Here is a 14,626-nt window from a genome sequence, read left to right on the forward strand (position 1 = left end):
TGTGTGTGTGTGCGCGTGCGTGCGTGCGTGCGTGTGTCATACAGTATTTTCTCTTGATGTGATTAACTAGTGGATATATTGATAATGCAATCTCCTGTGTACATGCACACACACACACACACACACACACACACACACACACACACACACACACACACACACACACACACACACACACACACACACACACACACACACACACACACACACACACACACACACACACACCTTTAGCCCTTCTGCTGTCCCCAACATCCCAAACAACAGTAAACAACAAACGACCATGAGGTTACTGTATGTCAAGCTGACAGATGTTGACATCGCTAACATCTGCCATGACTCAAAAGGCACACAGACCTCTGTCCGAACCCAATTAGACCTGGAACAACTACAGCATACGCCGGTATACGTTGTTATAGGCCAGTCAATCTAAGCTAAAAAGGGCCTGACCCAAAAGAAATTGCAATAGTAATCATTCAGGGTTTTTTATGATCCTTAGGATCATCCAAAAAACATGTTAAAAGTTTTCCATTATATTCTTAATGGATCAAGGTAAATTCAGGGGGTTCAAGTTTTCACTTACAATACAGGAAACCCCCCAAAAAATCTTCTTTAAGTAGCATGTGAGGGGTCTAACTAGGGGTTTTTCATGATTCTGAATCCATTGTAAGCATTTGTTTTGCACGAAAAACATTCCTCGGGCTAAAAATGGACCCACAAACTATGGTTTAGTGATGAGTCATCACTTTTCTGGGTTTAGCTCAGTTTTTTGGGGCCCGTTTTTTGCCAGAGGAATGTTTTTTGTGCAAAACAAATGCTTGCAATGGATTCAGAATCATGAAAAACCCCTAGTTAGACCCCTCACAGGCTACTTAAAGAAGATTTTTTTGGGGCGTCTTTTTTCCTGTATAGTAAGTGAAGGGACCCAAACTTGAACCCCCTGAATTTACCTTGATCCACTAAGAATATAATCGAAAACTTTAACATGTTTTTTGGATGACCCTAAGGATCATAAAAAACCTTGAACCATTACTATTGCAATTTCTTTTGGGTCAAACCTCAGATTGACTGGCCTATTATACCTTTCAAGCTGGGAACGGCTCTGTGTCACATTAGCTTTTGCTTCATATAGCAACTAGGGGTGTAAAATATCGAACCGAAATCGGTGTACAGAACCGAATGACCCTGTACCGAACCTGTAATTTCTTTTATTGCAGAACTAAAATACACCAGGAGTTTCACACCAACATATTAAGCTTGTGCACCTTACCATCCACAACAATACCACTCCACACATCCACATTCCCCTGGAACCCCCTCAAAGATCCCTAGGGGTCCGCAGCGCCCACTTAGAGAACCACTACCCTAGAGTTTGGGTACTGTATTGTTCAAAGTTAAAACAAAAAGTACTTATAAAAATACATTTATACATTTCTGTTTATTTTTTGTATCAAAAAAGTATCGAACCGGGACACCAACATATCGAACAGAACGGTACATTTTGTAAACCGTTGCACCCTAAATAGCAACATAATTCTTTTTGAATTTTCTCAGAAAGGGCTTTTCTAGATTCGGCCTCAGGTCTAAATTGGCTCACACAAGCTTTATCAATATGACTTTACAGAGTGAGGAAGGAAAGGAGTTTCCGCTGGCCCTGGTAATTTGGCAATAACGATTCTATTCCATTCATCTCTGGGTCTAGCCTGGTCAAGTCTACTCTAGTGCATTCTATTGCACACTGTAAAACATGTAACAAAAATACAATGGAGTGTTAATTAACTCTGAGAGAGTTGGACCCCATTATACACACACTGACAAGGAAATGTTTACACTATATTAACACTCACTGGTCTAGAAAATACATTTGTTCAATCTGCATGCTCATTAATGCAAATTGTTACACTGCATGTTCCTGTTATGTGTGAGCAATAGCAGGCCAGTTCAATCTCTGGTCTCATGCGGTGAGAAGAATACTGATGTGTAGGTTTTAGTGAGAATGCAGGAGCCTGTACAGTGTACAGTACTGTCTGTCTAGTGAGACCAGATCAGCACTAATTTTCTGGCAAGCCTGAAGGGGCTGAGGTATGTCCCAAAGGGCCGGGGTTGCATGGGAAGCAGAGAAAGAGGTTTGAATCATTTTAACTATATCTGCAGGCCATGCAGGGCACATCTCGCTAGGGTGAATCACTCTCTCCCCCACCTTAACCACTTAAAGATTTTGTGAATACAATTGAATTTGTACCTATTTTTTGGGTAGAGTATATGTTAATACAATATTGTGGGGTGGCTGTGGCTCAGGAGGTGGAGCAGGTCGTCCAATGATCAGTGGGTTGGCGGTTCGAATCACGGCTACTCCTGTCCACATGTCGAAATGTTCTTGGGCAAGACACTGAACCCCACATTGCCTCCAATGAGTCGGTCAGTGCTAGCTTGCCACAACTGGTGTGTTAATGTGGGAATAATCGGTCAGTGCTAGCTTGCCACAACTGGTGTGTTAATGTGGGAAGTGAGGATGCTGGCGTCGACTGTTCGGCTGTATTTCACCTGGGCTTGAGTACTTAGAAAAGGGCTATAAAAATGCAATAGGTTAAATTACAATATCTGACACAATCTGCTACTATTTTAGCATTACCATCATGTGTACAGTATGTATGTATTTTACTCTACTCTGCTCATATCAGGAATATTTGGGATATCTGATCGTCTTCCCCTTTCTGAAATCTGAAAATGATGGGAGCTTGTAGGGAAAAGTATTTCAAAAATGTTTTACACCTGTAAACCTGTAACTTTGTTGGTCCCGGCTGAATCGCTCTCTTCCTTCAAACAATGTATCTTTCTGTAACTTTTTGTTAGAGCAGGCTCTTCCACTGAAATATTTAGATCTTCATCATACCTTCTCTAGCAAAATCAAGGTTTAAACAGACAATGACTCACCTCAGTGCAGGTTGTAGTAGCTCAGAATAGACTTTGGAGTCTTGAATCTTAGTAAAGTTTAAATGGCCTTGGGAGTGACCAGTGACCGTTTGATCATATTGACTATTCCTAACGTGTCTGTGATTAATAATAGCCGGTAGTAGCCGCAGAATCTATTTTGTCAAGCTAAAGAAGAAACTGAACAGAAAGAAAGAAAGCGGTCATCAACTCAAAACTGAGAAGTTGTGTTCTTCCAGTCCGGAGCATTGATCCCACGTCAGTCCACAGAGTTGCCAACTTCCTCAAAGCCTAGGTAACCCCAAACTTTGGATTCCTCAGCCTAGCCTAGACATAATGATGTCTGGGGCACACAAGTTCAAGTTTTCACTTTTCTTCCACTGTGAAGCTATCGTGTGCTACGTTTTAACAATCAGGAGCTTAACATCCCCAGTGCTGAGATCACGGCCGTTGACCTTTTGGACAAACAGAGCGGATTAGAGCCACGGGCAGTCGGGCACCCATATGGAAAAACCAAACCAGTCAGCCCGAAAGATAATCCCCCCACTTTCTATGGGAGATAGTCGGGTGGTTGTCATGATCTCAGCCCCTGGAACTCTTCGCTGCTGAAATGAACTGTCCAAACAGAACAGACAGGAAGGCAGCCCTTGCAAAGAAGAAATGGCTGAATGAAGTTCCTCCCAAACTCGGAACTACACCACAGTGTCAGCGTTTTAAACCATGTCTACTGCAGTTTTAGCTCAGCCACGATTTGTTTACAGCCAGCCATTTAGAAAAACCTACGGTTTCCATTAGATGGATTTAGCCCAGCAGCGTAATATACTACGTACTGTATTGATTCTACGTTCTTGTGTTCTATGTATCTGTGTGTAGGCCAATGAGATTCTCTGGGCCGTTCACAGGTCATCAATAAAGTATAATTGTTGTTAAGGCTGCCTCCTCCGTGTTCAACGGGCCGCTGAACACACATTATTTAACAGTGATGTTTTTGAGCAAGGCTGCTTTTGAATGTTGATTAGTTCTCCTGAAATATTGATTTGACTTGCGTGTGCGTGTGTGTGTGTGTGTGTGTGTGTGTGTGTGTGTGTGGGTGGGTGTGGGTGGGGGGAGGGGTTGCATGGCTGCAACTATCCATTTTCATCTTAGCCATTATTGATCAACTATTGATTACCTTCTAATAATAATCAAATACAGTGTTTGTTTTATCATTACTTTTTTTCTATCAACGTGAATAGATTTGTTACAATCGAAAAATTGATTAGTGTGATCACTTAAGCCGTATTTTACACTTCATCTTAAAGTGGATAATGCAAAGACATGACAATGTAGAAGCTAAAAACTCATCACGAAGCCACGCATTGTGAGCTTGTAGATCAGCTAATTCCACTATTTTTTTTTTTTTTGAATTGAATTTCTTGAATATGTGAGATTACATGGGACACACTTCCCTACCACACAAACATGTACATCAGCCACACATTCTGAATTCTGTCACAGAAACTGTCAACACACACAAACCACCAGAACCAATCAGTCACCAGGAGTGATCGATAGGCTACTGTCAGCCACCAGTAAAGACTATTGACAGCCATTTAAGCAGACACCAGTCTCATTAGGCAGACGTCTGTTATTTCATAATGTATTCATCAACATTTCAGTCAATAGCCCTGAATTGGTAACAGTAGGAGGACACAAGTTATTGATTAGGGGGTATTAAAACACAACTGACCTGCCCACCCATCCTAGGACACCACCATGCACAGATTGCACACACACACACACACACACACACACGCACGCACGCACGCACACGCACACAACATGCACTTACCATTTGTCGATCTGCTCATGTTGATGCTGTGACTGTGTTAGAATGTGGTTTTCCTGCTCCTGACCTGAAGCTTTCTCTGGTTTATGTCCAGCAGTCTGGAGTGTGTTGGTAGGTATCACTTCATTCAGACAGACAGGGAGACACCCTGGACCCTATCCTACTACACCAGACCAGACTCCTATCCTACTACAGTAACACACGAGACTCCCTTCAACTGGCTGTCAACTCTCCAGTCCACGCTGCTTTCTCTCAGCCTCTCTCCTTTCTTTTCCCCTCTCCTTTTCTCTCTCCTCCCTTCTCCTTTCTCCTCCTTCTCTCTCTCTCTCTCTCTCTCTCTCTCTCTCTCTCTCTCTCTCTCTCTCTCTCTCTCTCTCTCTCTCTCTCTCTCCCTCCCTCTCTCTCTCTCTCTCTCTTCCTTCAGAGCAGCAGCAGTAGGGGTGCAGTAGAATAGCATATGTCTCGGGTCAAGTGAATAAGGCTCCTCAGCCTTGCGTTGTTCTGCTCTCTGCTGCAACACCCTCCTCTCTCCTCCTGGACAAGCCGATTACTGCGTGCTGCCACGCTGCTCCAGCTCTCCTCCCCTTTGTAAACGAACAGCCGGTTGCGGTGCGGATTTGGCTAAATCCGGATTGAGAGGCACCGTGACGGGAGTCTGAACCATCCTCCTCTCCTCTCATCCCCTGCTCTGAGCCTCTGCTCTCTCACTCTTTGCCCCACCGAGATCACGACCCAACCGCCTGCTCCCGATCTATCGCGTCATCCCGGGACAGACATTAAACGTCCCAAACACCGCACCTCCCTTCTTCTGGACAGCCGAGCCAACCGGCAACATTTCAATGATGCGAGCCGAGCCGATGATGATGCTGATGAGTTTAGTTCAGATTAGTTCATACCATAGTAACAGAGCGGCTACTCTATCTATGCCACGGACCAAGAGCGCCCAACAGTGTCCAAACTATCGCATCCACCAGTCTGCGCACTGCAACAGTACAAATTGGCTTTAATATCAATTATCAATATCATTATACAGCTTAAACTAGCCCTATGCACACAAATCACGATTGTTCTAATAGCACTTCTGATATGATGATACATTACTGAGTGTAGCCTATCCGTCTAAAATGTGCGCTCCTCTTGGGGTTCTGAAAGGACAGCATGGGGTTGAAATCACAAAGCTGCCTTGACGACCACTCATTGCGACTGAAATGGGCAGTTATATAGTTTACATAAATTGCCAAAACTGGAATTATAATCAGAGGAGTATAGGCTAGAGTAGAGTTCTCCTAGTATCGAGGTGCCCACTCCACTCCAGGCTCCATCAGTGAGCATTGCAGTGAGCTTGCTTATTTGTGAGCGAAAGCATACGATGAGAGATCATCATTATGTAGTTACAGATGGCAACCAGTAGGTGGCAGCCTTCATTAAGATTTGGAAAGTCTGGACACAGTAATCACTTGATTGATTGATTGAAGACTTTATTAGAAGTTTGCATAGGAAAAGGTACAGTTTCATGACGGTACAGTTCACTGGTACAAGGTCTACTAAAAGGAGATCCATGAAAAGACTAAGCTTATTTCCACTGGAAACCATTGAAGTATCTCATATAACATTGAATGACAGACAAATAGAACACAGTACTATGCAGTAGATATGTAAAGAAAAACAAAAAAAGACAGTAAGTCTAAAACAAACAGTATATACAGAGAAGGGGCAGGGGAGGGTAGGGTTGGGCTAGGTTCATTTTTTACCAGTTGCGAACGGCTGCTGCCTGTAAGTGGTTTTTCAGGGCAATTTTAAAGGATGCTAGTGATCCACACTCCTTTATGGCCTTCGGTAAAGCTTTCCACATTTTGGTGGTATAGCAGAAAAAAGAGTTTGACCCTTTGTTGGTTTTGACTCTGGGTTGAAAGTGATCTGTGGCGCTGCCTCTGGTGTTGTAATTATGGACATCCTTAATGTTTATAAAGTATTTTGAAAGGTACTTGGGTATCATAGTGGTGTAGTGTATCTTGTACACCAGGCCCATTGCAAGTTGCTGTACTCTGTCATCTACTCTGAGCCACCCCACTCTTAATTGGTGAGTAGCGGTGAGGTGAGTCTGATAGGGAAGGATAAGCAGGACCCTAATTAGTTTATTTTGGGCTGTTTGGAGTTTAGTTTTCAGGGCTTGTGGTGCGTCACGATACCATACGTGGACTCCGTAGTCAAAGAGGGGCTGGATTATAGCACCAGCTATGGTCTTCAGTGTGTTGAAATTGACCATCGGGGCGATCCTCTGTAGGAAACGAGTACGTTGGTTGATTTTATTTATTACTTTAGAAGTCATCTTTTCACTGGAAAGATTAGCTTCAAGGATGCATCCTAAGTAAGAGATTTCGTTTTTTCGTGTTATGACCTTGTCACCCACTTTGATTGTGAAGTTTTCGACTTTTTTGAGGTTATGATTTGATCCAAAGAGGATGGACTCCGTTTTTCCCAGGTGAATTGATAATTTGTTGTCGTTAAGCCATGTGCAGATCTTACTTAATTCAGAGTTAAGTGTCTTTTCAACCTGCAAGTGGTCCTTGCCCGAGACTAGGAGAGCCGAGTCATCCGCGAACAGGAACAGGTTGCAGTCGCAAGCAGATGCCATGTCGTTCACGTATATTAGGAACAACAGAGGTCCCAGTATGCTACCTTGAGGAACACCACAGCTTACTGGGAGGGGGGGGGGCAGGGTACCGTTAATCTCCACCACCTGTTCCCTCCCCACCAGGTAAGACTGCATCCAACTCACTGCTGCGCTGTCAAGACCGATGGCTTTTAGTTTCTCAATCAGAATAGAATGATTTACGGTGTCAAATGCCTTCTGGAGGTCCATCATGACCATGCCGCTATATTTGCCGTCATCCGCTTCGCGTTTGATTTGGTCGGTCAAATAGAGAAGGCATGTGTCGGTGGAATGAGATTTTCTGAATCCAGATTGGAACTCGTAAATCAGATTATTCTCATCGAGATATCTTGCAATCTGTTCGTAGACTATTTTCTCCATGACTTTGGATATGGAGCTAAGAATGGAAACAGGACGGTAGTTTCCAGGGTCTAGTTTGCTACCTTTTTTATGCAGGGGGGTTACTTTTGCTAGTTTGAAGTCCTGTGGGACATGACCCTGTTCGATGGAAAGGTTAATTATGTGGGTAATGATTGGCGCAATGGTGGCGGCTGAATCTCTGAGAAATCTAGCTGGAATTTTATCAAGGCCAGTGGCCTTGTGTTGAGGTAGGGCGCTCTGCAATGTAATGCACTGCAATGTCTTTGCTTTAAACGGTTAAACCTTCAGTCCAAGTAGGCTTCTATAGCATGTAGCCTATATCATTTTTAAATAATATTTTAAGTCAGCTTCAGCATAAAATACAACATTTGAAATAGTTTGAGTCTGTGGTTCCACAATTCATGATGACTACTACAACCATACTGGAGGAGCACACAGCCTGTCCTCAACCAACCAGGCCAGGCTGCTACCAAGTTGAAGATAGAGGCTAAAGTTTGTTATAGGGCCTAATTGGCAGCTAGGGAGTCCAGAGAAAGAGAGTGCTGAAGTGGAGATGGTAGCCAAAAGGACTAATAGTGCAATGGCTTAGTGAAATTACCGTTACGGAGCGGATAAAAGCGCAGAACCTTTTTTTAGGCTTCTTTAGTACCTAACGATGGATTTTATAAGGGTAAACATCATGGATTTTTTATGTTTACCTATATAATATCCATATCAAGTTGGGCTCCCATAGACTTTCTACAGGAGGAAAATACCCAGAAAGAAAATCTGCTTTAAGTAGGATGTGAGGGGTCTAACTAGGGGTTTGTCATGATTCTGAATCCATTGCAAGCATTTGTTTTGCACAAAAATCTTTCCTTGGGCGAGAAATGGCCCCACAAAATGATGGTTTAGTGATGAGTCAGCATTTTTCACAGTTTTTTGGGTGTTTTTGGGGGCCATTTCTCGCCCAAGGAAAGATTTTTGTGCAAAACAAATGCTTGCAATGGATTCAGAATCATGACAAACCCCTAGTTAGACCCCTCACATCCTACTTAAAGCAGATTTCTTTTCTGGGTATTTTCCTCCTGTATAGAAAGTCTATGGGAGCCCAACTTGATATGGATATTATATGGGTAAACATCAAAATCCATGATGTTTACCCTTATAAAATCCATCGTTAGGTCCTAAAGAAGCCAAAAAAAAAGTTCTGCGCTTTTATCCGCTTCGTTTCGGTAATGTCAAAAACCAGCGTTAAGCAACTGAGCTATAAGCCCAAGAGGCCCATCATCAGATTCAGGACATTTCCTGGCCCTTGTGCAAAGGGCCTGCCTCGCCTGTATGCACGCAAGTGGTCTGCAGTCTGCCTGTGGTCTGTGGAAAGCACCGGACATACAGTTATGTATGTAAGTTGTGACAATTTACAATTTAGGCATTTAGCAGGCGCTCTTGATCCAGTCGAGTGACAAGCAAGGACAGCACAAGGTAATAGGCCTGCATGAAATGCATGGGGACGGGTCTCCATTCCGACACATCCCCATTCCGATCACCAGGTTAGCATTCACGACTCACCAGCGTCGGCAGGTTAGCTACTCACCGGTTAGCATTCACCAGCGTTAGTTTCACTGAGGTTAGGGTTAGGATTAAGGTTAGGTTTAGGTGGTCGGAATCGAAATGCATATAACTATTGTGTATAGTACACACACACACTCCCCCCACTCCCCCTCTGACAGGTATCAAAGTGATTGCTGTCTATGATGCTGATGCATTAATTGATTAGAGAGGGCACTAACTAGCAAAGAACGCGGTTGACACTTTTATGGCCCAATCAATCAGCAGACGTGTCTGTGTGTCACATGTCATGATGATGCACTGAAGCTCTTCTCTAAAATCAGTTAAATCTGTAAATGCATAAGAAAACTACATTTGAGGTTAATGTGAGCACTCGTCACTAGGGGGTGACAATTGCCCTTGCATGGGACCCAAAGATTCAACCTCTTTCACTTTCACAAACCTACCTAATTAGTTGGGTGGTCTTAGTTGTAGGCCTAAGCTATAATTGTACAATAATTATGGTTCAGAATTACATATAGAAACAGACTATTTGTGATGTATGAATAAAAGCAAGAGGAGGTTGGGGAGAACACATCTGATATAATAGTTACATTTTTGTGTCTCATTTGAAAGGTACAAGATGCAAGGGAGAGAAGAAGGGAAGGAGATGAATAGTAAAAGAGAGGAAGTATTGAAAAGAAGGGGAGAGAGACACTAGGAAGATGGAAGAGAACATGAGGATGGAGAGAAGGTGAGACATTAGGTAAGGTAAGGTAACTTTATTTATAGAGCACTTTTCAAAACAACAGTTACAAAGTGCTGTACAATAAACAAGCAATAATAAAAACATGACACAATGAACTAAAACCACAATTCAAATAAAAATAAAATACACAGAAAGTACATATAAATCACAACACAAACAAATCAGCAGTGGTTACTAACAAAAATGTTTGCGGAACAAATGTGTTTTTAGCAGCTTTTTGAAGGCATCAACAGACTCTGCATTTTTTTTAGATAGTGGTAGGTCATTCCATAGAATAGGTGCAACTTTTTTAAACGCACGATCACCCTTTGTTATCAGCTTGGTAGCAGGGATGTCAAGGAGGCCTTTATTGGATGACCTGAGTGCTCTTCTATTGACCTTTGGGTGCAATAGTTCTGATATGTATATTGGACTCAGTCCACGAAGGGCTTTAAAAGTAATTAATAAAATCTTAAAAACAATTCTGAAGTCTATTGGCAGCCAGTGTAGTGCTTTCAGCACCGGAGTAATGTGAGACCTTCTATGTATATTTGTTAATAGTCTAGCTGCTGCGTTTTGTACCAGTTGGAGACGGTGTATGGAGGAGCAACTCAGAGTGGTGAAGAGGGAGTTGCAATAGTCCACACGGGATGAAATAAAAGCGTGTATAAGCTTTTCTAAGTCCTGTAATGATAGTAGTGATTTTATTTTGGCAATGTTTCTTAGTTGAAAGAAGCATGTCTGCACTACTTTCTTGACATGGGGTTCAAAGTTCAATTGCTGATCAAATAGCACTCCTAGGTTTTTGACTTCTTAGTAAAATTAGCAGTGGGTGTACCCATAAACTGACGTATATCCTTCTGAATGTTTTCAGGACCTATAATTAGGACTTCAGTCTTGTCAGGGTTCAGTTGAAGGACATTTTGGGACATCCAATCCTTGATGGATGCTAAGCATTCTTTTAAAACAGACCATTTATTATGATCAGATGATTTAAAAGAAACATATAGCTGGGTGTCGTCAGCATAACAATGATAAGAAACTAGATTAAAACGACGAATTAAAACACCAAGAGGTAGCATACATAAAGTGAGAATAAAATAGGGCCAAGAATTGAGATCTGAAGGCATTGGGATCATTTCACTGAGGCCAACGATAAATTCAAACAAACCTTTTTATGGTGCCCTTTACAGTAGTTGATTAACTAGGTGGTAATTATGAATTGTCTCCTTTCCGTTAGCGTTCTCTGACCATTCAGTAGTCAGCACTGGCAGCATTAAAGGGAAGAACCACCCATTTTCAACATTGAACTGTCATTAATATACCTTTGAGTAAAGGGGGTTCCAGACGGTGCACGGTCACCGGGCAGCTGATTCGATTTTTGAAAATCGCATAGAGGTTTCTAATGACGTTTGTGGTCTGTAGTCATTCAAGTGATACACTAATAGTTTAATTATTTAATTATTAACATCCTATGTCCCAAGCAAAATTACTATAATGGGCAAGGCATGAATGAGCATGTGTTTTGTCTCAAAACAGGAATTGACGATTCTAAGCATGGGCCTAGTGAATTCTTTGCAGTTTATCTGGACTTCCGTGATGCATTTGGCACTTTAGCACATAATGTCATGATAACAGATCTTGAGGAATTCCATCTACCACAAGTTTATGTTGACATTGTTAAAGATGTATATCGTCGTTGTCGGGCAGAAACCTCGTATCTCCAAGTTTCAAATTTGTAAGTTTTTTCACTAAGTAAAGCCCTGCTTCATCATACAAGGCGGTCGCACAAAAGTAGTGAAAACAGCCGATCTACAAGCACACAACGCCTCGCGGTGCGAGGCGTTGTGTGCTTGTAGATCTGCTGTTTTCACTAGCTTAGTTCATTTTTAACATGATAAATACAAAACGAACGGGCTTGGACATACAAGGTTTCCAACCGACAACCACGATATACTGGTTCATTCATACAGGTTACAATCTCTGGTAAACAGCTCACAGACCCCACCCCTCTCCAAGTGGCTGTCCATGGAGCGCTGTTAACTTTGTGTTGGCACTGAACCAGTGGTTTAAGTGGCTCTGTAGACTGTATGTGTTCCCCCACCAATGTAATTTCCCCTAAGTAATAAAGAGCATTCTCTCCAAAAACCGACTCCTTTTTGGAGTGGTCAGAATTAGAGGTAAAAGAATCCAAATGTGCAAGGCGGAGTGGGGGAATCCGCTGGTATCACTCTAAAACAGATGCAAAAACTGATTTCACATTCTGCAATAAACCCCTTAAAGTCTACTCACGTCACAACAAGACTTACAGTACACATATTTGGGTCATATACATTTAATGTGGCAGGAGAGTGGGAAGATCAGGTGGATAAAATCATTTCTGAGTACTTCAGCAGACTTTATTTAATCCATACATGACCCCTACCACATATCATGAACCTGGAGGCAGTCAGAGTTATAGCATTGGCCAAGGTCCAACATCTTTTCTGTACATCTTACACAAACACTATATACACTATGTGATTTGACTGATAAAACTGTACACTTAATGAGAAAATTGATTGGTTTTACTCTTAACACACACAACACGTGACATTATATTTCACAGTAATTGTGAGCGCAGAGCGGGTCCATGTGTTCCGAATTTTGAATGGACGTATATTGCTACGAGGCCTTCCCATCTGTTAAATACGTAGAACAATGATGACCTGTATGTGAGAGAGCTTGCATGTTCTTCTCTGTTTTTGGGCCTAAAACAACATAAGGACCCCCTGGCCTGTGGCTCGGATCCTTGCTTTGTAGGCTTCAAGAGGAAACTTCTTGGAAAGCTGGACAGTCGTGTGTCTGTGTGTCGCTGTGTGGTCAGACTGGCCGAACTTAAATGATCTGTGCTGCTGGGCTGATGTTACCTTGGAGTGGGTAGGGTCTAACTCTGAGGTGGTGGCTGTCTCAGAGGACTTTATATCTGACCCCAGCATCTCTGTAAGAGCAACTATGACTGTATGCGGAACAGAACTCCAACTTCCACTGACTAATGCCAGAGGCCGCCTCCTATGGGCACAATAGCAAAGGCAGCGGCAGCATTGGACTGAGCTGAGACTACAAGGGAAGACTGCGTGTCTCCTTGTTGCGGACCATATTCTTTATCTCACTCTGGGTTAATTTTTTTTGCCATAGACAAATGCATTGTTGTCTTGACTCTGAAAGCGAGGTTGCAGGTTTTACCATCTAACTTAATCTTTCCATCTGGTTTCCAGGCAATCATGCGATACTGTATACATCATGGGCACAAACAATAGCTGAAACCATGTCCCACATCTGAAATGGGTGCCATGTATACAGGGGAATCTACACAAGTAGGCATGACAGAATTGTGGATTTGATATCAAAAGATACCTCTTCCATCTTAAGGTCATCCATCATGCTATATAAGCATTCTACTGTGAAGCCACACATGTTTAGCCTGTGTAACGATGATTCTGTGTTCTCTAACATTTCAGCTAACACCCCTGATGTCATTGCTGTTAATGAAAACCACAGGGAGGTGTCCATTCTCGAGGTCGGCTGTACCTTTGATTACAGCTTAGAGGAAGCCTTCTTAACCAAAGTGTTAAAATATCATCAGCTAGAGCAGACCATCTCACAGCTAGGCTACGCTACAGATGTAAACTTTTGTTTTCCATCTTTGGTAGCCTAGGGCACGTGCACAAGTTGCTTGTGAGGGCCAAACAGTTAGCAATAAGGAACTGCTCGGTTTCAGCTAATATAGGAAGCCGCTCAATTTGGAGGAAATGCTGTTTCCTACACCCATGATTGTTGTCTGCTGTGATTGACACGTATGCTAACAGTTTATGTGTAACAGTGTTCTGCCCTACATGCACTTTGGAACTGGCTGTTTTGCTTGTTATCTTACTGCACTGGCATTGTTTGTGTCCTTTGTAAGGCATTATTGTACTTCTCTTTATTTAGTCATAAACATTTCAAGTGTGTGTGTGTGTGTGTGTGTGTGTGTGTGTGTGTGTGTGTGTGTGTGTGTGTGTGTGTGTGTGTGTGTGTGTGTGTGTGCACGCTGTGTGTGCGTGCGTGCGTGCGTGCGTGCGTGTGTGCGTGCGTGTGTGTGTGTGTAGGGCACGGTTGCCCCGTGACACATCAGTCTTTTGTTTTTAGTACAGTAACTGGAGGGTCTTGCAGAGGGGACAGGAGACCCTTCCCAGCCAACCACCTCCTTGCTTTCCTGTTCATGACTGTTTGAAAACACTGCTACTGTGGAGTGGACAGGCCATTCCTGTTTACCCTCTACTACTACACCCAAACGAAACCCAAATGTTTTCATTCAGATCTGATGTATTGTAATTGTACACAGTATGTGATCCTCAGTGTTAAAATATCCTTCTTCAACTCCTGTGTAATTCTGACAGTGTACAAATGTTTGTTCACAACACTGTGTACACTCTGAGTTTACCTTTATACAGTATATAAAGAAATATGTCTCTTCTCATCCCATCCCACTTTTTTTCTCTTCTCTCCTTGAAAATATTATTTCAAACAGTGGTGT

At 42.6% G+C, this 14,626-nt stretch overlaps 2 protein-coding genes across 2 annotated transcripts in view; both read right to left on the bottom strand.

Annotated features, from left to right (window-relative positions):
- LOC308304070 (actin-binding LIM protein 3-like) overlaps nucleotides 1–13,049 on the bottom strand; it is a gene marked incomplete at both ends in the record, with an annotated part of 116,840 nt that extends 103,791 nt beyond the window's left edge. The window contains one exon of the mRNA XM_080748629.1: nucleotides 12,848–13,049. Coding sequence (XP_080604755.1) covers nucleotides 12,848–13,049 — 202 coding nt within the window. The remainder of the gene's footprint in view (nucleotides 1–12,847) is intronic.
- hspa4a (heat shock protein 4a) overlaps nucleotides 1–14,626 on the bottom strand; it is a 460,486-nt gene that overhangs the window by 272,870 nt on the left and 172,990 nt on the right. The window lies entirely within an intron of this gene.

The sequence above is a fragment of the Nannobrachium achirus genome (assembly GCF_963921795.1).
Source record: "Nannobrachium achirus genome assembly, chromosome: 19".
Taxonomy (NCBI): Eukaryota; Metazoa; Chordata; class Actinopteri; order Myctophiformes; family Myctophidae; genus Nannobrachium; species Nannobrachium achirus.